General features: G+C 49.3%; 5 protein-coding genes across 5 annotated transcripts; 2 read left to right on the forward strand and 3 right to left on the reverse strand.

Annotated features, from left to right (window-relative positions):
- Nucleotides 1–37: 37 nt before the first annotated feature.
- F4812DRAFT_452896 (ketoacyl-synt-domain-containing protein) lies at nucleotides 38–7460 on the reverse strand (the record flags this gene model as incomplete). The annotated part of the gene is made up of 7 exons (XM_047936410.1): nucleotides 38–868; nucleotides 961–5520; nucleotides 5584–5903; nucleotides 5963–6168; nucleotides 6226–6436; nucleotides 6492–7249; nucleotides 7399–7460. 7 exons carry the CDS (start codon nucleotides 7458–7460, stop codon nucleotides 38–40), a joined length of 6948 nt encoding a protein of 2315 aa, XP_047786852.1.
- Nucleotides 7461–8496: 1036 nt separating this feature from the next.
- F4812DRAFT_442583 (serine hydrolase FSH) lies at nucleotides 8497–10288 on the forward strand. Its single transcript, XM_047935312.1, has 5 exons — nucleotides 8497–8727; nucleotides 8778–9260; nucleotides 9312–9330; nucleotides 9388–9906; nucleotides 9963–10288. The coding sequence occupies exons 2-5, from the start codon at nucleotides 9219–9221 to the stop codon at nucleotides 10133–10135; spliced, it is 753 nt and encodes a 250-aa protein (XP_047786853.1). The 5' UTR covers nucleotides 8497–8727; nucleotides 8778–9218; the 3' UTR covers nucleotides 10136–10288.
- A 273-nt stretch (nucleotides 10289–10561) lies between these two features.
- F4812DRAFT_442587 (P-loop containing nucleoside triphosphate hydrolase protein) lies at nucleotides 10562–16432 on the forward strand. The gene is made up of 19 exons (XM_047935313.1): nucleotides 10562–11478; nucleotides 11528–11633; nucleotides 11697–11787; nucleotides 11842–11896; nucleotides 11949–12453; nucleotides 12518–12536; nucleotides 12596–12673; nucleotides 12724–13084; nucleotides 13141–13984; nucleotides 14046–14218; nucleotides 14278–14807; nucleotides 14865–14914; nucleotides 14966–14991; nucleotides 15062–15101; nucleotides 15154–15347; nucleotides 15404–15443; nucleotides 15495–15531; nucleotides 15588–16143; nucleotides 16209–16432. Exons 1-19 carry the CDS (start codon nucleotides 10924–10926, stop codon nucleotides 16233–16235), a joined length of 4287 nt encoding a protein of 1428 aa, XP_047786854.1. The 5' UTR covers nucleotides 10562–10923; the 3' UTR covers nucleotides 16236–16432.
- On the reverse strand, nucleotides 16433–19178 carry F4812DRAFT_442589 (uncharacterized protein). The gene has a single exon (XM_047935314.1). It carries the CDS (start codon nucleotides 17122–17124, stop codon nucleotides 16855–16857), a length of 270 nt encoding a protein of 89 aa, XP_047786855.1. The 5' UTR covers nucleotides 17125–19178; the 3' UTR covers nucleotides 16433–16854.
- A 564-nt stretch (nucleotides 19179–19742) lies between these two features.
- Nucleotides 19743–21007, reverse strand: F4812DRAFT_442590 (uncharacterized protein). Its single transcript, XM_047935315.1, has one exon. It carries the CDS (start codon nucleotides 20549–20551, stop codon nucleotides 19991–19993), a length of 561 nt encoding a protein of 186 aa, XP_047786856.1. The 5' UTR covers nucleotides 20552–21007; the 3' UTR covers nucleotides 19743–19990.
- Between the last annotated feature and the right edge of the window lie 406 nt (nucleotides 21008–21413).

Below are 21413 nucleotides of genomic sequence, written 5' to 3' on the forward strand. Positions count from 1 at the left end.
CTTAGGTCCCGTGGGCATGATTCTGCCGGGGGAAGATCTAGAAGTTAACTAGCTTGCTCTTGACGCAGACAGCCTTGGACAAGGTCTGGATGGAGCCGCTGGATAGGAGCTCGAGGACCTGCAGGGTCGCCTCGAACTCGCGGGTGATGAAGTTGCGGATCTCGATCGCCACCAGAGAGTCCAGCGGGTAGTGCGATAGCGACCGCGTCACGTCCAGGTCCTCCAGCTCCATCATCATCACCGCCGCTAGCTTGTGCACGAGGCCGTCGCAGACGACCGCCTCCGCCTCCTCCAGCGTCTTCGCCGCCTTCACCGCCGCGTTGTACGATATCGCCTTGGCCGCGCCCCCGGTCGCCGCCGCGTCCGCCGCCGCCGCCGCTTCCATCGCCTCTCGCAGGTGCTTGCACTTGGCGTCGGGGGTCCAGAACGGCTGCATGCCGGGCGCGATGCGCATGCCGGTGATGGTGTGGCTGTTGCACGCCTTGGCGAGGGCCCCGCCGATGGCGGCGCCCAGCAGCGCGAGCACCTCGGCCTCGCAGATGGTGTCGCTGCCGAGGTTCTTGGCGACCTCGGCCGCCTTCTCCAGGTCCTCCGCGAGGTACCCCGAGTCCGAGATGGCCGTCAGGTCCAGCGACGATGCCGGCAGGCCCCGCGCCAGCCGGTGCTGGACGAACGCGTTCAGGAAGCAGTTCGCCGCCGCGTACGCCGCTTGCCCGCGATTGCCGACCGCGCCCGCGACCGACGATATCGCCACGAAGAAGTCCAGCGGGGCGCCGGACAGCGCGTTGTGGAAGTTCCACGCGCCTTGGACCTTGGACTCGATGACGGTGGTGTATTGGTCGTAGGTCATCTTCTCAAATAGAACATCCTGTATTATGTATGTGTTAGACGGAGAGCGATTAAAATGCATTAAGTAGGTTAGGTAGTTAGAAGAGATAAAAGGAGGAAAAAAAAACTTACGCGAAGAACCATGGCGCCGTGGATGACACCCCTGACAGGAGGCAAGCCCTCGAGACCGTGTTGGATTAATTCTTCCACGGACGCAGGATTGGCTACGTCGGCGCGGCGCACCACGATCTCGGCGCCGACTGCGGCGGCTTCGTCGACGAGCTCCTTGACCTTGCCCGTTGCGCTACCGCTTCGCGAGACGAGCACCAGGTGCCGAGCGCCCCGGCTGACCATCCAGCGAGCCATGCTCCGGCCGAGCCCACCCGTACCGCCGATGAGGATGTACGAAGCGTCTGCCTTGAGGAGCCGGGCGGGCTTGCGAGGCGGCGTAGCCTTGACGACGTCGTGGGCGTGGGGCACCACGACGAGCTTGCCGTGGGCCTTGGCGCCGTGCAGCGTCTTGAACGCGGACTCGACCTCGGAGATGGGGAAGACCGTCACGGGGGAGATGGGGCGGGTCTTGCCGTACCGCATTAGCTTAGCCACGTTGGAGAGGAGTCTTTGCAGGAGCTTCGGGCGCTCGGCGGCCACGGCCATGATGTCGACCGTCATGAAGCTGGCGTTGTTGTCGAACTGCGCCATCTCCAGCCGCGTGCTGGTGTTGGCGTCTCGGGCGCCGATGTCGACCAGGCGGCCGAACTTGTTGAGGCTGCTCCAGCTCTCGCGCAGGCCGTCGCCGGTAAGGCAGTTGAGGACTACGTCGACGCCGACGTTCCCCGTGGCCTGGCGGACCGCGTTGCCGAAGGAGAGGTTTCGGCTGTAGAAGATGCGGTCTTCGGGGATGCCGTACTCCTTGATGAGGAATTCTTTCTTTTCGGTGCTTCCCACCGTCGCAAACACCTTGGCGCCGACCATGTGCGCGATTGATATGGCGGCCTGGCCAACGGCACCGGCGGCCGCGTGGATCAGGACGGTTTCGTCCTCGGCGAGCCGGCCGAGTTCTACAAGAGAGTAGTAGGCGGTGCTGTAGGCGAGAGGCAGTGTTGCGCCCTCCTCGAACTGCATGTCCGACGGGAGCTTGAATGCAAAGCTGGCCTTGGTCCGAGTCGACGTAGCGAACGCGCCCTTGGTGATGGCAGCAACACGGTCGCCGACCTGGATATTCCTCACGTCCTTGCCTACGGCTGTGACCACGCCACTGGCTTCCACGCCGAAGTCGTGGGTTGCGAGCTTACCGTGCGCAGCTGTGAGATCTCGGTGGTTGACGCCGACAGCGTGAACCTTGAACTCGATGTCCTCGTCGTTGAGGGGTTCCTCGACAGTCAAGTCGTCCGTGAAGTGGAGTGTCTCCAGGGCGCCTGCGTCGGTGATAGCCATCTTGAGTTGGCGGTCAGTCTCGCCAAACGGTGTTTGCTGGAGGGCGGAGGGCTTAGTCTCCCGGTGAACGATCTCGTTCATGACGGGGTCGTTGATGATGCGCGGGGTGAAGAAGGAACCGTTCCTCTCCTGGAACTCGAGCTCGCCGTTCAAGGCGCTGCTCTTGCCGAAGACCGCGGTGAAGATCTTGAGAACCGCCTCGGAGATCTGCTCGGTGGAAAGTCGGTTGCGTCCATCGAGATCTAACGTGGAGAACGGAAGTAGAGTCTCGGAGCGGATGGTTCTGCTGAGACCAAGGATCATGTTAAGGTCCGGGGATGTAGAGTTATCGTAAGCTCCACGAACAACCCACAATGCACCCTGCACACTGGTGAGCATCTTTTGGAGGGCAGTAAACTCCTCAGGCTTCAATTGTGAGAGTAATGGCTTGTCGATCTCAGAGAGGAATATGAGAAGCTTATTGTCAGCTTTGGCCTCTAGGAGACTGCTAGTGTTAGGTAGCTTTCCAGTGATCCGTTGCAATGCCTCGGCTAAGCTAAAAGCAACTTGCGTTTGGAGGCGGCCCTCGCCGTAGACTATCTCGATGTCTGTGTCGGGGAGATTGCAGTCTTCGACAGGCACCCATTCGGATGATGAACTATCAGAGTCCCCTGAAACAGGGTCGAGAATGGGCTCCCAGTCTAGCTTGTAGCAGAGCTCGCGGTGAGCCTCTTGGTCAGTCTCGCCGTCGCGCTCGAGAATAGGGGCAATGTTAAGGCCATCAAGCTTGATGAGTGGCTCTGACGCATTAGGATCGGCAACGAACATAGACATCTTCGTTGGCCTAGGGCTATCTGTGGGTAGCGACCCGAGACAATAAGCCTTGACGACCTTGCCGGGGGTCTTGTTGACGTCAATGACATCCTTCGAGATTGAGACGCTCGACACAGATGAGGGCAGGTAGATCGTGTCAAGCGAGGTATTTTGGGAGCCGGCAATTGGCCAGTACATGGTGATGAGGGACTCGAGGAATGAGGGTTGTATGACGGTGTCGGTTATGTAATGGTTGGGCATCTCCTTTGCCACGTCCGGAACAAGCAGGTCAGCTTGCGAGCAAGAGCTTGAAGCTTTGCAGTTGGTGACACCTTGGAAGGTAGGTCCATAAGCAACACCAACCTCGGACAGGTTGTCGTATAGCTTCTTCATTTCGATCGACGAAGTTGCAGCAGCATTGATATCGGCGATGGTTGACTGAAGGTGGATTCGGGATGCCAAACTCTGCCTAGCATCATCCACGCCGTTAGACTCGTGAGCCTGGACAGCGATTAAACCCTTGCAATGTTCCTTCCATCCCTTGCTCTTCGTCCAGGAGCAGATACGGAATTCATCCCATACTTCCGAAGAAACTAGGGTTCCTTCCTGGTGTGCCCTGAGAGTCGTTGTCATCTCAACATCCTCATCAGGGATAACAAGCGGCGCTAAGACAGAGACGTCACGAAGCTCAAACTTGTCGAAGTTAACATTGGCACTTGCTGCTCGCTGAGCAGCTGCTTCAACAGCCATAGAGACATAGCCTGAGAGGGGGAAGATTGTAAGAGATTGGATTCTATGGTGTTGTAACCATGGAAGGTCATCTAAGCGAACAATGTTCCTCCATGTAGGTTCGAGGTCATTAGAGTAGTTGGCGAGAGTGCCAAGAATGTCGTTGCGTGGAGCCGTCCTGTTCTTGTGTAGATGTGTCATGCGGGACTCGTGCCAGTACTTGGACGAGTAGTTCCAGGGGTAGCGAGGTAAGTCACTCAACAGCATTGGCGGCTTGCCCTTCTTAGGGAAATTGACGGCTTCAAAATCTATTGCAGCTCCTTTCGCAAACAGCGTGGCTGCAACATCGAGTGCTGTCTCCACGGCGTCCTTCTTGCGCGCAAGGGCAGAGGCGTAAGGGACCTTAGCTGCGTCGCCACCCACAGTCTTCAGAATCTGCTTGAGGGGTCCCTGCAGAGCCGAATGAGGTCCCAGTTCAACAAGCATGTTCACACCTGTTCTGTAGCCATCAATGGGCTCGAGCATACTCTGTACCGCCTCATTGAATCTCACAGGGCAGGTGAGGTTCTGTACCCAATAGGATGCCTCTAGTTCCGTGCCATCGATACGACGGCCGAGGAGTGAAGAGTGGAATCTAACATCAGTCGGGATGGGGCCTTCAAGCTCATCAATTGATGCTTGGTAGTCCTTCGCGAGGAGGTTCATGTGGTGTGAGTGGTAGGCAGTGTCGACGAAAAGTTTCCTGTTAAAGAGTTGCTTCTCTTCAACAATTTTCTTCAACTCATCAATGCCAGCTTCATCGCCAGAGATTGTAAGACTGCTAGGGCTGTTGTAGCATGCAATCTTAACCTCGCCGTCTTTGAGTTCCGAAAGCAGAGGCTCGAACTCCTCTTTGCTACCTCCGACTGCCATCATAGAGCCCCTGAGATCCGGGTACCTCTCTTTTAAGACGGGGATGAGACGACCTCTGTGGTATGCTATAGAGACACATGCCTCGAAGGTGAGGATACCAGCAGCATAGGCGGCACCAATTTCTCCGCTGGAATGACCAGCCACGGCGGTTGGCTTGATACCCCATGATTGCATTAAATCGACCAATGCTAATTGAATGGCCGTGCAAGCTGGCTGGCTGATGTGAGCTGCGCCGACTGCAGATGTCTTCTCATCTTTGCTTAGTTCTTCAACCAGCGACCAAGGTGCGCCTAACGAGCTGAGACACGCATCCGCGTAATCAATAGCATGGGCAAAGACGGGGTACTGCTCGTAGAGCTCCCGTCCCATACCATACCATTGCGCACCTTGTCCAGTAAAGATGAATCCGATCTTTAGCGGGTCTACTTCCTTGCCAGGTGTGATATTTTGGTTGTTGATGGCATCGATGAAGTCGAATGACCTAAGAGCTGGAATTGCTACCCGGTATTGCAGCAAGGATCGTCGTTGGCCCAATGTGTAAGCGACATCCGACATCAAATCCTTCTGGAACATTTCTGGTCTTTGCTCCAAGTAGATAATTAAACTCTTCAAAACAGCGTCCAAGGTGTTCTTGTCATTCGCAGTCACTGGGAAGAGTTTCCTTCCCGGGTTGTCATTCTTGAGATCGGCATCGTTCTTGGGGCCCCTTTGGGTGAAGGGGACCTTTTCAAGAACAATATGGGCATTGGTACCGCCAAACCCGAAGTTGTTGACGCTGATGTATTTCTTATTCCGCGGCCATGGCCTTTGATTAACGGGGACCTATTATATGATATTAGTAAACGCCATGTCTACAGACACATAGATGATGGAATGTAAACCAACCTTCAAGTGCCACTCCTTCCACGGAATCTTCTCATTAGGGTGTTTGAAGTCATAATTAGGCAAAATGAACCCACGCTCTAACATGAGAGCAGATTTGATAACCGCTACGATACCAGAAGCACCTTCGAGGTGACCAATATTAGACTTCACGGATCCAATGAAGAGCGGATCGCGTGGCGTTCGACCGGCGCCCAGTACATTATGTATGGCGGTGGCTTCTATTGGGTCACCGACCCGAGTCCCGGTTCCATGGGCCTCCACGAAGCCACAATCCGCGGGGTCCAGTCCAGCATTAGTATATACTTGGCGCATCAATGTTTCTACGGAGTAATATTAGCGATGGACTTCAAAAGAAAAAGAAATTTTCGGACAATCTCACCTTGCGCCTCTCCAGACGGCATTGTAATCCCAGGCGTCTTTCCATCCTGGTTAATGCCACTCCCGGCAATAATGGCCCTGATTTGATCGTTGTCCCTGCGAGCCTGGTCAAGAGGCTTGAGGATTATCATACCGCAGCCTTCACCACGGCCAAACCCTGTACCTCGACTATCAAAGGAAAATGATCGACCAGAGTCCGAAAATAACCTGGCAATAAGAGCAACAATTAGATACTGTATTTGATACTTGATCGGGATCACTTACCTCGACTTAGAGAATGATATCCAGAATTCCGGAAGCATGTTCAAATGACAACCCCCGACTATTGCCATGTTTGATTCCCCAGCACGTAAGCTCTGACAAGCCACATGCAGTGCGACCAGACTAGAGGAGCATGCCGTGTCTGTGGTAAAGCTTGGCCCGCGGAGGTCGAAGAAGTGCGATAATCTGTTAGATTGCATGGCGTACGCGCAACCTGGCAACGTCATCAGCGGCAGCCAAACTTACTTTATTTGGAACGGCCTACTTACCGGTAGCTTGGTGCATGGGAATAGTATCTGAATCTCTGAACAAGTGAGATTCGTATTCGGGGAATGAACCCCCCACGAATACACCGACATCCTTTCCGACTATCTTGTGCTTGGGAATACCCGCGTTTTCGAGCGCTTCGAACGTGCATTCCAGGAGTAACCGTTGTTGCGGGTCCATAGAGATAGCCTCCTTCTCCGTTAGGCTAAAAAAGGGGGCGTCGAATGCTTGTAAGTCTGTGTTCAGAAAGTGGCCCCCAACCGGGTTGTGGCAGCCAGCTTTCCCCGGGTTTGGGTGATAGAAGCTGGAGGTGTTAAACCGCTCCTTCGGGATCTCTGAATACCCACTTCGAGCTCTAGCACACATCTCCCAGAACTCGGCCGGGCTAGCTACATTTCCCGGCAGCCTGCATGACATGCCAACAATAGCAATGGGCATCGTCTTCTCCTTGGGTTGCGGCATATGGCTCCCATTTACACCATTTGACTGTCCGTTGCTCAGGCCGTTGGCTTGGCCGACTCGGTGACCATTGGTCTGGCCAAAGGACGGAGCATGGTGCCCGTTTGGCTCAGAGTTGCCATTCGTATATGAAGAACCATTAGTGAATCCGTTTGTATGTCCATTGGTATGTCCATTGGTGTGCCCGTTTGTGTATCCGTTAGTAGGAGCTCTCGAATCCCCCTGGACTCCGTTGGATGTGCCATATACACTGCCGTTTGTGGCTGACGGGGCCATGACTGCGGATTTCGTTGCGACGGTACTATGGAGCCAAAGCGTCCTGGAGGAAAGAGTGACAGAAGAATCATTTGAGTAGGGAATGTGGTTTATATTTCTGTCTCAAGCAAACCTTCTCGTACGCGTAATGTGTCGTGTCCGATCTGGGATTCTAACTGGGCAGTACTCAGTCACAATAATAAAGCCTGATATTCGGGCAATAGGAAAATCTTTCCACCCTTAGCACGGAACCCCATGGATGTAACTTTAGGCGAGGAACTCTTCCACGGATCTGAAGGCGTATATCGGAAACGCTTGACGGGAATGGTAGGATCCAATAGTCAAAGTCGGCCCAGTGGTATCATTTGTCATCCCTGACTATCACCACTGCCACGACGCCGATCATATTGTCAATTTGTCTTAGACATTACATCCCAGCTACTCGTCCTCTTGCATGAGGCCAGAACATAGGAGAAGCTTATGCAGGGGTTAACCTACTGGATCAAGACACCTATCGACAGGAGAGATACTGTATCAACTTCATCTGTTTAAGTTACCCCTGTAATGGCAGCAATTCAACTACTACTGCACGGTGGGAGGTCGGTCAGGGTCCTGGTAGCTTACGACTTGCTTACACGACGACATCAGCATAACATACACTGACGTGCTCATTTACCTAGGTACCAGGTAGGTAGCGATATCACCGAGAGGGTCCTCTTAGCGAGTTGAGATACTCGACGAGGAAGCTGTCCTAAACTTCCTACGGTCAAGGCAACGCCGAAAGTTATTGCCGATCCATTTACCATTTATTGACAATACCTGCATCAAGGCTAATCAAGTACTAGATCATAAGGGCTAAGATTGCCAGTGCAAATAGGGCTTTTCTTTTATGCTTGACTTCCAATCTTGGGAAGTTGATACCGGAGGTTTGAGACGACCAAAGGGGTTAAGACGAATAAAAAATTAAGACATAGATATTGCGATGTGACAGGGATCCAATGTGGCGGCAGTGAGATAAGGATGCAATGAAGGCTCGCGTCCCTGGCATATACCACACTATACGTTGTAGACGTACGTAGCAGATACTACTATTACTGCTGCCACTATTGCTGCTACTACACATCGTTACTACCACCGACCACCGACCACCGAGATAGTACCCTTGACGGCACCCAATATGGATAGATTGTATAGTCCCACCCCGCGCGGCTTGGCACCCGGCACTTTGAGCTCCTCTGGCTCCATTCGACATCGTGGCGCGAGTGGGGGCACTTACCGACAACGAGAGCACAACAGTCTACTACGTAGTAGGCTGTTATCATGCCCAATGACGGCGGCCCTGCTCAACTTATACTATTTCCAACAGTTAAACGCGCTATTGGCGTCGTTACCCGGGTGGCGCCGAGGCCTTGCCTAAAACAATCCGAGACTTATAAACATGGGCATTATCTTCGATAGACTAAGGCCCAATAGCTAGCTACCTAGGTAGCCAGATCGATTCTCATAGGCCTTTGAAAACCCCGTGTAAATATTCCGGTGTCTCGAGGAATAGAGCCTCAGCTCACATGCTACAGGTCGAGTAGCAGGGGTTAGGTTGTCAACCCATGCCATGCGACTCCGTGTGATAGTCTGATAGGAATCGGCGGATGTTGCCACTGCATGAAGTGCTGCTGCAGCAGCTTTTGCCAAGATTACCCGCGCTGAGAAGCAATGTATCTAAAACGAGCTCACTAGTCTCCGGACTCTCTCTACGGACACCCCCGGAGGGGGAACCGGGACGGTAGGGTCTCAGTTCCAAACAGAGATATCAAGTAACTTATACGTAAACTAACACGTAAGCCTTCTTCCGCGTTTTCCCATTCTTCAATAACGCGCAATCACTCATTTTATTGCATTCCTTGCTTCTCGTGATTGTCTCTTATGGCAGTGCATCATCATCCCCTCTATTCTCGTCCAGTTCGGTGTAATTATCGTGTGCGGTTTTTTCGAAACTACCTACCTCACAATCTTGCAACATGAAGTTTCTATGTTTGCCAGGCGCATATGGAAGCGCTGATGTAAGTCTTGGTATTCTCGGGTGATAAGTTACTCCACTAACATGCAGTTAGAAATTCCAAGTTCAGCTAGGTACTACATTCACCGTGTGTATCTTATACACCCACACACTTTACTGACGAGATCTAGCACCTCTTATCAACGAATTGCTGTCTGATGACACCGCCCAGTTTCGGTTTGTCGATGCGCCATGTGAGGCAGTACCTCCAGAAGGGTTCGAAGATTTCTTCGGAAAGCCCCCTTACTATCGCTTCATCGAGCCAGACGAGAAGGGGACAGATGACACTGATGTCTTGTCTCGAATTCGAGATTTCCCTGAGTGCGATACGGCTGAAGACACCATGCGAGAACTCATGAAAGAAGGTGTCGCAAGCAGTGTTAAAAGTACGAATAGAGCAATCGAGTACCTGTTTGAGATCATGGAAAAGGAAGGCCCCTTTGAAGGGATTTTAGGATACTCAGAGGGAGCTACCGTCGCTTCAACTTTTCTACTCGCCGAACAGAGGCGGTTTGAGCAAACTGGAAGGAAACCGCAGATCAAATGCGGCATCTTCTTCGCCGGTTGGCCGCCTTTGGACCCTGCTACTTACGCGATGGTTCTCGCCGATGAATCTGATCTGATGATTAACATTCATACTTGCCATATCAGTAAGACTTCCAGAGCTACGTGCTGCAGAACTGAAAGATGCTAACTAGAATACAAGTCGGGTCCCTTGATCCTTACGTTGCGGGTTCAATGGCCCTGTATAACACATGCGAACCCGACACTGCTTACATCTTCGACCACGGCAAAGGTCATACCCTTCCAAGAGAAAAAGGTGTCGTCAAGGAGCTTGGAGATGTCATTCGGAACATGATTGCAGATGCGACAGCATAGAATTACAAGATAGAACCCATTTTAGATTACCGCAGTTGTTTAGGTACTTTTCTTTTTTTTCCTTTCCCGATGTAGGTATAGAGATTTCACATGCAGTAATAGTTGTAGAAGCAATATAATTACCCCGAACAAATATGTTACCTTGTAGGAAAACTCCGTGACAGAGTCTATCTAGTATTAGCATTTTCCATGCATAATGTAACCTCCCTCGATTTGGCGCCGGCATCGACTGTGACAGTTGACAAAAGAAAATGCAGTTAATTAGCCACCTACCTTTATCGGGAGTCTCTCCTACTATAACCCGGCTTTTCAGGTAATAATATGCCGCAGGTACCTTAGGTAGCTATTGGTAAATGGTTGCTTATATTGAAGATGATCGGCACCTAGGGACACGGCGATCGTCCAATACTCCCGAGACATGCAGCCGGATAAGGTATGACAAGGGGGCCCTGCCAATGGGGTATATCGGTTCTTTTATTTTAATTGATGCTTAATTTTCTCTGATTCTACTTAGCGGAGCATGCCTCCGCCACAGAACGCGTTTACCCTTTACCCAGGGCCCTTGATGGTTGCCCATATGGTAAGGGTCCCGTTCACATGGTAGAATGAGTAGTTTGCTTCTCGTTCCCAGCGACTCCCAATATCTTTTCTCTCTGACAGTTTGGATTTCTTGAACTATCCGATTTACCCTAGCCCCAATCATCATCAGCTTTGTCCTTTTTCTTGTTGGATTCCCTGTTGGATAGTTGCTGCATAGGATTCCTGATTGCGCAAAGCGCACATGTAATATGGAGAAAAGGAATACCGTGCTGGAAGCATCTGAGAAGCCACATGATAGTGCTTCTACCAACGGACCAAGCCCGGTTAATCAAGAAACCCTCATACAAGATGGGGTAGAAGGAAGTAACACCATACCGGATTTCCCCAGAGGAGATACTTCGGTCACAATCTCGATAGAAGCAAGTCCCCCATCACCCCCCATGAGAGAGACCTCGACTATGGACCTATTGGGGGCCTCTGCTCCACCTGGCAGGACGGCCTCGATAACCTCAGTGTCTTCGACGGGTTCGCTGTCGGGACCTCCGAGTCCGGTACGGCCTACCGGTCAACGACCTACGATAAACTTGAAGCCGTCCCTATCGTTGTTGGGTAAGCCTCCAGAATCACAAGCCGGAGGAACAGCCCTCTCCCCAATCCCATCAGCTTCTCCAGGGAATAGCGTTGCTCCAAATTCACCAGTCAACACACCTCGGCCTGCCACAGCCCCACAAGTTCCCCCTACTCTACAGGCCAGCACACCATCTCAGCAATCAAAATTCAAGAAAACAAGTTCAAATTTCTTTGTAAGCCATTTCTACGACACGGTCTTGCGTAATACTAATAAAAGAACAGAGGATTTTCAGTTATACAACATGGCGCGACAGAGTGATGCTATTCGCTTCTGTTGTGGCCGCTATGGGAGCCGGTGTTGCCTTTCCCCTAATGACCATTGTTTTTGGTGAGATGTTCTTCGAGTACCTATCTACCAATAGTATCAAGTTAAAACTTACCAATTGCTTAGGCCAACTCGTTGGAGCCATCGCGAGTACCAGAGCTGATCTAAACTCCGAAAGTTCTAAGGAACACTATACTCAACTCATAAACGAATACGTGTAAGTGCTAATAGCAACTTTATAGGTGACTCCACTAAACATACAGTTATTCAGTCTCTTCATGGTATACCTTTTTATTGGAAGGTTTGTATTAGGCTACATTGCTACCGTAAGTTATCGTCCTGTTCAAACAACAATGTGCAATGCTAATAAGCTTCAAGCTTGGGTTTCGCATGATGGGTTTCCGCATCTCTTCGTCGATGCGCCTGGCCTACTTCAAAGCTCTACTCAGCCTACCCGTGTCACTTTTAGACACGCAACCCCCTGGACAAGTTGCTGCCATTATAACAACCACAGCAAACACGCTACAGAATGGAATATCCGAGAGGCTAGCAGCAGTTATTCAGAACTTGTCCATGTTTATTTCTTCCATTGTCATCGCCTTTACCCGCAGTTGGAAGTTGAGTTTAGTTACCAGCAGCGGCATGTTTCTGATCACAATATGCTACTGCATCACCATTCCTTTCGTCGTAAAGAATATGAAGCAAGTCGAAGATGCAAACATTAAGGGGTCCGCAGTCGCAAGTGAGAGTTTCGGCTCCATCAGAATGATCGCTGCGTATGGCGCTGAAACGAAGATGGTGCAGAAGTATCAAGAGTGGGTGGATGAGGCACAGCGTAGGGGCCTTCGACTATCCAAAATAGTTGCCATTCAACAAGGAACAAGTGAGTAGTAGTACCTCGCCACTTCAAATTTCCCGATATATGTCGTACTAACTTAGAACTTCAGTTTACTTCAGTGTATATGCGTTAGTATATCGTGTTGTCGAAAACGTTGAATTTAAATCGGATGCTTATAGTTTAATAGAACCTTTGCCTTGACTTTTTGGTACGCTGTCAAGATGTTGATAAACTTTGAAATTCCTGATGTCGGAACTTTAATCACGTTAGTTTACCATTATGACAATAACTATTCCCTCGCTTACCATTCCACAGCGTCTTGATGTGCATAATGATGATAGTCATGGGAATTGGAGGCATCGCGGCGCCAATTTCTGCTGCTGCTCGAGCAGCGGGCGCAGCGAGCATCCTTTTCAACGGTATCGATGCGCCGAGACCAGTCGTCACAGGGTTGAAATATCCCGATGTCTCAGCAACGGGGGACATTGTGCTCTGGGGTGTCAATTTCACGTACCCCACAAGGCCAAAGCTCAAGGTTCTCGACGGTCTCAACTTGATCTTACCTGCGGGGAAAACAACAGCTATCGTTGGTCCTTCAGGTTCTGGGAAGAGTACAATAGTGGCTCTTATAGAGCGATGGTACGATTTGGATGGAGATTCAGACCAGAAAAAATTGGTAAGGAGTATACTGTTGTTGAACCAATTCTGGTTGCTAATCTTGCTATCTTATAGGTCCAGTTCTTTCGCAACGGTTCAGTAACAATTGGCGGCACGAAACTGACTGACATTGATTTGAAGTGGTGGCGGTCTCAAATCGGACTTGTCCAACAGGAACCTTTTCTCTTTAACACGACCATCTTCCAAAACGTCGCAAATGGCCTAATTGGAACAGAATGGGAGGACTGCGACCTTGACAGGAAAAAGGAACTGGTAGAATATGCCTGCAAAGAAGCCTTTGCCGACGAATTCATATCTCGTCTCCCGGAAGGATATGATACTTATGTTGGAGATGCCGGTATAAAGCTGAGCGGCGGTCAGCGCCAAAGACTAGCGATCGCTCGAGCTATAGTCAAGCAACCGAAAATCCTAATTCTGGATGAGGCGACGAGTTCAATTGACGTTCGTGGAGAGAAGGTTGTCCAAGCTGCACTGGATAAAGTATCTCAGAACCGCACTACGATCATGATAGCCCACCGGCTGTCAACAGTCAAGAAGGCAGACAATATCGTTGTGCTCGCCAAAGGTAAAGTGGTCCAATGGGGGAACCACGAGAGCCTTATGGCTCAGGTCGGCGGGCCGTACTGGCTTCTTACCAATGCGCAAAGACTATCCATGGGTAGCGAGAGCGACATTCCAGATGAATCATCTGAGGTGACGGAGGTGGAAAAGAGAACGATGGATCTGATGACACTGGATGAAACTAAAGCCGAGGTTCGGGATAGCCAGAGCACCGTCGTCGAAAACCCACCTCACAAACCGAAGGGCGTAATGGGAAGCTTTGGCGCTATGCTTGTTGAACAAAAGCCGTTCTGGCCCTGGTACACGGTGATGGCATTTGGTGCCGTGGTGGCTGGTGGTAAGTAATACCTAATGCAGTGAGCATTCTATAAGAAGGATTTTACTAATGCGTATTACAGGAAGTACGCCTGTCCAAGCCTATATCTTCGCTGCTCTGATCTCTTCTTTCGCCTATTGGGGAGATACACTAGTTGCTATCACTAATTTCTGGTGTCTTATGTTCGTTGCCCTTGCGTCTGCAGCAGGGGCCGGCTACTTTGCCCTGGGTTATTCTTCTACGGTTGTCTCCTTTGTAAGTCCTCCATAACCCAAGCACTCATTTTGCCATATTTTTCTGGCTAACAAGCGCAGTACATAACCTCGACTTATCGCCGAGAGTATTTCCAAAACATTATCTCAAAGACTGTGTCCTGGTTCGATGGTGATGGTCGATCCATAGGCGCCCTCACTGGAATCGTGGCCAGCGACCCCACGCAACTGCAGCAACTACTAGGAACGAATATGGCATTCGCAGCCATATCAATCCTCAGTGTTATTGGGTGCTTAGTTCTATCCTTTTACTTTGGATGGAAGCTCACAATCGTTGCGCTATCGTCCGCCATGCCATTGGCTCTAGCCGCCGGGTTCTTCCGTGTTCGTGTTGAAAAGGGGTTCGAGACTATGAACTTGAAAGTATTTGGCGAGAGCGCTAAATTCGCCACGGAATCTATTGGGGCCATCCGCACAGTAACAGCACTCACGTTAGAGGAAAGCATCTGCCGCAGATATGAAGAACTACTACAAGCGCATGTACAGAAGGCTTTCAGACGAGCCCGCTTCGCGACTATAGTATTTTCGGCAAGTGATAGCTTGCCGTTCCTCTGCATGGCATTTGTCCTATGGTATCTTTGACCTATACATTCTGCACGCACTTGATTAAGTCGCTGACGATTTTCCAGGTATGGAGGTACGCTGCTAGTATCAGGGGAATATTGGACGTTCCAATATCGTAAGTTATGAGTCACCATTAGACCGAGACAGAAGCTAACCCGTAATTAAGTGGTTGTTTATATTGCTGTGGTACAGGTAAGCAACTTATAAGCAGCATGGAGCATATCGATTCATATGAATTAAACTGTTAACCGAACCAATCTAGGGTGCTACAGGGGCAGGACAATGGCTCAGTTTCGGACCCAGTAAGTCTAGATCCAGGATCTATCACGCCATGAAATACTAATCCCCCATCAGATATTGCGCAAGCTACTGCAGCGGCAAATAGAATCCAAGCCATGAGACATAATGATAACGGCGATGGTCGGGGAATTACGCTGAGTGACGAAGAAGTTGACGAGGACGGAAGAGGCGTTAAGATTGAGCTGCGAGACGTGTGGTTCAGGTACCCGACAAGGGATGTCCCCGTGTTAAATGGGTTGAGCATGACTGTAAGCGCGCCGCCCACCGGGTTGCCGGTTACCGTTCCCTGTGCTAATTTGATCAGATTGAGAAAGGTCAATTCGCAGCCATTGTCGGGCCCTCCGGTAAGTCTTACCGGCATCATTTTATGGTTCTGAAACTCTAACGCAGTTTAGGCTGTGGTAAAACAAGCATTGTCTCCTTGTTAGAGAGGTAAGTCGATTCGGCATTCCTCTACGGAAACATGTGAAACTCATAATTATATGCAGGTTCTACAAGATCAGATCTGGAAGCATAACATACAACGATATCGAAATCGACGACATCGACCTCAGAGACTATCGTAAATCTATTTCTCTTGTAGCCCAAGAGCCATCCCTATTCAACGGCAACATCAAAGAGAATATCCTTCTCGGTGTCGATTCTGATACAGTCTCTGATGAGCAGCTGGAGCAAGTTTGTCGCGATGCTGAGATACATGACTTCATCACTTCCCTCCCAGAAGGATACAACACGAAGGTAGGTATCAAAGGGATACTGCTATCCGGCGGGCAAAAGCAGCGCCTCTCGATCGCCCGGGCACTTATCAGAGATCCCCGGCTCTTGCTACTAGATGAGGCTACGTCGAACCTCGATTCGGAGACGGAGAAGCTAGTGCAGGGCGTCTTCGAGCGAACGAAGAAAAGCAGGACCATGATAGTAGTTGCCCACCGGCTCGCTACTATTCAGAACGCCGACGTTATCTTCGTCCTTGGCGACGGCCAGGTTCTAGAATCCGGTACCCATATTGCCCTCCTCCAGAAGCGAGGTGTGTATTTCAGCATGGTACGTCTGCCCAGACCTTTCCAGAATTACCCCCCCCAATATAAGAGGCTAATTAAGTACTATAGTGTCAAGCACAAGCCTTAGATAGATGATGTGCTTCTTTTTTGTATTATATACTATTTACTATATGTGTATTAAGCTTATAGAGATGGCTGTAATAAAATACCTACCTACATAATAATAACTATCTAGGCTAGGTACATAATATTGGTAATACAGAACAATACATCCAGTGATACGGATATCAGATATCAGCAAGTTCGAACAAATTTGAATCTCCCAAGCTGGAGAAAGGTGAAGCGCGTATGTTAGGTATTTACAAGGCATACCTAATTTTCCCACCCGAGGGGCCAGACATCATATCGTCATCAGCAAAGACTAAACCCCACAGTGTAACGCCCACAGGGGGGGGGGGTGTTGATGCCGGGGTGCCATGCAGCGTAGCAATATATCAGGCCAAGATCGGCATACGTGCTCGGCACTCTAAAGCTAGTTGGGCAGCGGGCTTGTCAAAAAATCCCTATTTACCCTTCGATTTGCAGGGTCCGTTGTATTCACCCCCCTGAATTAGCATAAATAGCTGCATGCGCAGGGAATTTCTTCCGTTCCTGATCCTTCCCGGTCGTTTGCCGTAGGTAGTTGACGATAAGTGCCATCTTATCCTCCGCTCCTCCGTGGATGTAGTAGGTAGTAGTATCTACCTAACCTAGCCTAGTTGTACGACCAGTACCTAATCCTTTTTTTGCCCCCGGAGGTTACCCGGTGTGGGTGTGTTCTTACTCTTACACCGTGCTGCTTGCTCTCTTTCTCACGTATGGGGGTTGGAGGTGGCTTGTCTGCAAAGACCCGCGACACGACCGAAGGAATACGCTGTGTACCACCTAACTCCTTTGGTATATGCGGATACTTGCGTGCAATCAGATAGGAAGACATTAGTAGGGGGCACACAAGACACAAGGACATATAGGGCCGTGTTATCATCGGGGCTTGCGTAATCTGCTCCAACACTCCCAATCTTCGGGACCGGCGTGGAACGGGGATTGGCAGTTTACGGACTTTTCCAAGTTTCGCGACAGTAAAGCGGGTATCTCAGCCTACTTTTCACTTATGACCGTTTACGTTTGACACGGAGAGCGACTCTATTCGTCACTATGCTCACGCCCCTTGCACCGCCGATGGGTAAGGGTTTATACCTGCATTAGGTACATAGGAAATCTTGGGATCCTAGTACCTAACTGTCTGTTCAGCTTCCATTAAGGGGGATTAGCACCGGTGGATGGGTTCGTCACAACCCTGCTATCGTGCGTGACGTGCTGCTGCTGCATGCGTCGCCATGCTGCCAGATTACAAGAAAATGAGAGATGGAATAATGTCACCGCGGCCCAATCCGGTGTTATTATACGATTAAGCAAAGTTTGTAGTTTGCTAGGTACAGCCCCCCCCCTTCTATCATCCTATCTTTGGAGGCAATTATGTGGTGCTTCTCCAGACGTCATCACCGCCCGGGCCAATGCCCACTCGGAAGAGAATTAAGTGCATCTGCAAGGCTGGGGCTGATTATCTTTACATATCTATCATGAAAATGTTTTCGACTTCACGGGGAGATGCTCAAGGTTCGAAGGGAAACACAATGCTTGGCGGCATTTTGATACGATAGATGGTGTGCAGTTGAAAATGCGCGCGCGCGCGTGGGGGTAATGTTGGATCGAGACCATCGAGCAAACAGGTTAGCATGTGTAATCAGGACATCAAGACACAGGTAATATGTACAACATGCGATTCGCTGCTGAAAAAGGAATGTGGTAAATAAGAACTTCTAGTTGACAAGGTGTATCAAGCAACGAGGTGAAGCGATATCAACCCCGCTGGATTGTTTCTTGCAGCATAGGGCCGAGAGTTTCAGCCTCGAGACTACAATTACATGCACAATTTCTATCAACATGTTACATAGCGTCGACCAAGTCTCGGAGCAGTATATTGTTAGGGCCTAGACCTGGTCCATTCATATCCTATAAGCGCTCTGGATTAAACAAATAACGGGGTTGAGATGTCGGAATGCAGTAGACAAACACGTCAGATCCCGTGATGACGCGTCACCAACCACAGACCCTCACAACTTGGGTATTCCCTAAGAGGTCTCATTATCAGATAGTAACTCTGTGAAGAAGAGTTATCACATTCCATATATGGTAGAAAGTGGTTTTTATATCTCTTATCATAGGACCCATTCCTTAACCCAACCTACCTTGTTGTAACCCATTATTACCTCTTTGCTCGGGCCCTCTCTTGTCACGATTGATATAACCAGCCCGGGCGTAAGGTCTTATCCCGGTTATTCTTGAGATGTCTGAATTACATGACGACTAAGGCGCCATGTTTTGACGAAACTTGGTACGCTATTTCCTGCGGAGGTAACTTTTCTCGAGTATCACTTGAGCTGAGGCTTATCGTCTACGAATCTCGGAGACTAATAAGGGGTATACGTACCTAAGAGCCTTGGCACAGCATCAAAGCGAGCATGTATGCTTGATGATGGTCTATAAGATTAGATTGATAATGAGCACTTCTCGTTCAAGCCCCCCCCTCTTTTGGTAATATCACTTGGCGATCGAGGCGGCTTTGACGAAGCCGCGTCACGCACGCATTGGCTTCGCCGACGTAACTTGAGACAGACTCGTTCGAGAACGATATGGGTTTACGAAAGCATACACGAGTTAGAATGGTAACGCCGAATGCGTGCACGAGAGAAGAAGGCGGGAATAGGTATCTCGATGGGGGGGGGTCGTGTCCTGTCGTGTTGCAAGATTGAGTCATCTTCGGGAGCCGTAATTCTCTTAGTAATAGCCCCCCAGCTGAGATCTTCGATAATGCAGACTCCGGTTGCACGTAAGGGCACAAGCAAGATTTTTGTTACAGGGCTCTATCGAGATACAAGAACTACGAATCTACGTAGGACTGCACTATTATACGTACTACCAATATAATTAACGAGAACATATATTTCTAAATATGAGGTGGGCTAGGTGTCATACAGCGTTGATGTTTCAGCCAGCTTCGTGTAATTGTATACTTCTGCAAAGGCTGAGAGTAATCAAAGAAAGGTTTCTCGAGTTAGTGACTGGAGAGTCCGTTTTATTACTTTCATATACTTACCTACCTCATTACAACTAATTGTTAAAACTACATATAGGTACCTAACCTAAGGTAGGTACCTAGTAACGATATAACCCCTAGAGTAAAATTACGAAGTGTCTTAGATTGTTAAATCTTAGTCTTTTGTAGAACTGGACATATCTTGGCAGCATATAATTACCCTCTTCCAACTCTATATGTTTTAAGATGTTTCTAATGTTAAGAGACTGGCTAAACAGGAAGTGATATTAACATAGGGGAAAAAGTAATGATAATAGTTAAATCATCGTCATGAAACGTGTATTTCTTTAGATTAGGTAGCCTTAGAGGTAGGTCAGATAGTTTTAAATATTCAACCCCCTTTTCGAGCATGGCGAGCAGCTCTCCGTTAGAGCCTCCCAGAAGCTAAGAAGCAAAAAAGATGGGCAACACATCGAAGATAATTATTAAAATACAAATATCTAGGTACCTAACCTAATCTAAGGTAGTTTTAGTATTACTTGCGCATGTTAGAGACTTGTTTTATTTGTTGTTATCGTTGCCTAAGGTATTGATTGGTACCTCCGATATATCTGATCTGTCATAGCGACAGGAAGGTGAAATATCCTAAAAACATAGCAAATAAACATGAACAAGAACCGTATTGGTCGGGTGGTATCAAGTGACAATTCACAAAAGTACCATTAGAAACCCAAACAACTTTTTTTAACCCCCTTCACGGCGAAGTATCTCTATCCAATGCGCCGAACGGTTGCTGATTGTCCACTTGCTTCTCGCGCCCAGCATTAAAGCTGGCATCTGGTATTCCGGAGACATGCGGCTTAGAGATGAACTTTTTCTCGGCGGCTAGTCCGGGGTCATTCTCGGTGCCAAATTCGGAGAAGCTCAGGTTCTTGGTGGTGTCCTCCGTGCCGATGCTGTCGTCCTCCTTCAAGTTCTTGCCGTGTGGGTGTTTCTGCTTTATGTACTGGCTCAGCACGTATGTAGGTGCAGTCTCCACATGCCTGTGGCCCTGTTCGGATTCGTTTGGAGATGAGTGACTCCCGTCTTCATGTGTGTCGGCTTCATGTGGCTTTGGGGGGTTTATTAGTTTCTCTCGAGGAACTGGCTGAGGTTCTACCTCGTTGGCTTGGCGGAATGTTTGTGACTCTGCGGCGAGCGAATCTACGGTTACAACTCCGGGTCCTTCCTTGGTAATAGGGGCGTCTTTTCCAAGGTTGACCTTAGTTCCCGCACTAGGTGCTTTTCTTTCGGACGTATTAGTTGATTCGCTCATTGCAATGTTGTTTTACTTGATAAGGGTTGGGTGAGAAAATATGATTGCTTTTTTTATAGCTCGTCTGGTAGATTTGGATACGAAATTTGATTGAATGGTTTTGGATATGAATTATGAATTAACACAAGAGAGAAGGAGAAATTGACATCAGATGCTCCATCCTTTAATAAATGCTGCTCGTAAGGCCTCGAAGGGTTGTGCTGATGGGAGAAACTTCCACTATTGACGTCATAGGCTCTCAAAACGTCACAGCTGTAGGATCATGACCTCACTCGTGCTCATGTTAGAGGTATGCTTCGAGATCTAATTGATAAATCAGTTAATATTATCGATAACAATATAATAATGTGGCGAGCCTCAATTTGAATTCTTCTTTTTGGTTTGTTCGGTTTGTTCGGTTTGGTGTAAACGGATGCATCTTGATTTCATACATGAATGGTATAAGTCGGAGCTATTCGTCCGCACAGCACAATTGAATCACGGCGCATATCATTGATTTATCCCTTCTATCTTAAGTATTAATTCAGATCTTCGTTCATCAACCCACGATCGAGCCACTCGCGCCACAGGAACCCGGATGGGATTAACAGGTAGGTACAATACATTACACCATTACTATAAACTAAACCCAACTGAAATACAGCGCAATGCTACGATCATCACACTAGAATATAATGATTACGTTAGGTTAATTATAGCTGACCTTAATACAGAAATTACTAGCTACGCTGTAAACAACAACCATAAATGTCGCGTAGCAACAAGAATTCGTTTGCTTTTCTTCAAAACAAATATACCCTCATTGGAAAAAAAAAAATGGGCTTCGTATCGAGTAAACTCACTCCCGTTGACGCGTCGCGTA

This window comes from Daldinia caldariorum (assembly GCF_022478825.1).
Source record: "Daldinia caldariorum strain CBS 122874 unplaced genomic scaffold F4812scaffold_19, whole genome shotgun sequence".
In the NCBI taxonomy this organism is placed as follows: domain Eukaryota; kingdom Fungi; phylum Ascomycota; class Sordariomycetes; order Xylariales; family Hypoxylaceae; genus Daldinia; species Daldinia caldariorum.

Bases quoted from the DNA above. Each gene is read 5' to 3' on its own strand.
- F4812DRAFT_442583 (XM_047935312.1), top strand. From the start codon at position 9,219: ATGAAGTTTCTATGTTTGCCAGGCGCATATGGAAGCGCTGAT. The intron at 9,907-9,962 runs GTAAGACTTCCA...CTAGAATACAAG, and splicing joins CATTCATACTTGCCATATCA to TCGGGTCCCTTGATCCTTAC.
- F4812DRAFT_442587 (XM_047935313.1), top strand. From the start codon at position 10,924: ATGGAGAAAAGGAATACCGTGCTGGAAGCATCTGAGAAGCCACATGAT. The intron at 12,674-12,723 runs GTTAGTTTACCA...ACCATTCCACAG, and splicing joins GATGTCGGAACTTTAATCAC to CGTCTTGATGTGCATAATGA. The intron at 15,348-15,403 runs GTAAGCGCGCCG...TAATTTGATCAG, and splicing joins TAAATGGGTTGAGCATGACT to ATTGAGAAAGGTCAATTCGC.
- F4812DRAFT_442589 (XM_047935314.1), bottom strand. From the start codon at position 17,124: ATGATAACACGGCCCTATATGTCCTTGTGTCTTGTGTGCCCCCTACTA.
- F4812DRAFT_442590 (XM_047935315.1), bottom strand. From the start codon at position 20,551: ATGAGCGAATCAACTAATACGTCCGAAAGAAAAGCACCTAGTGCGGGA.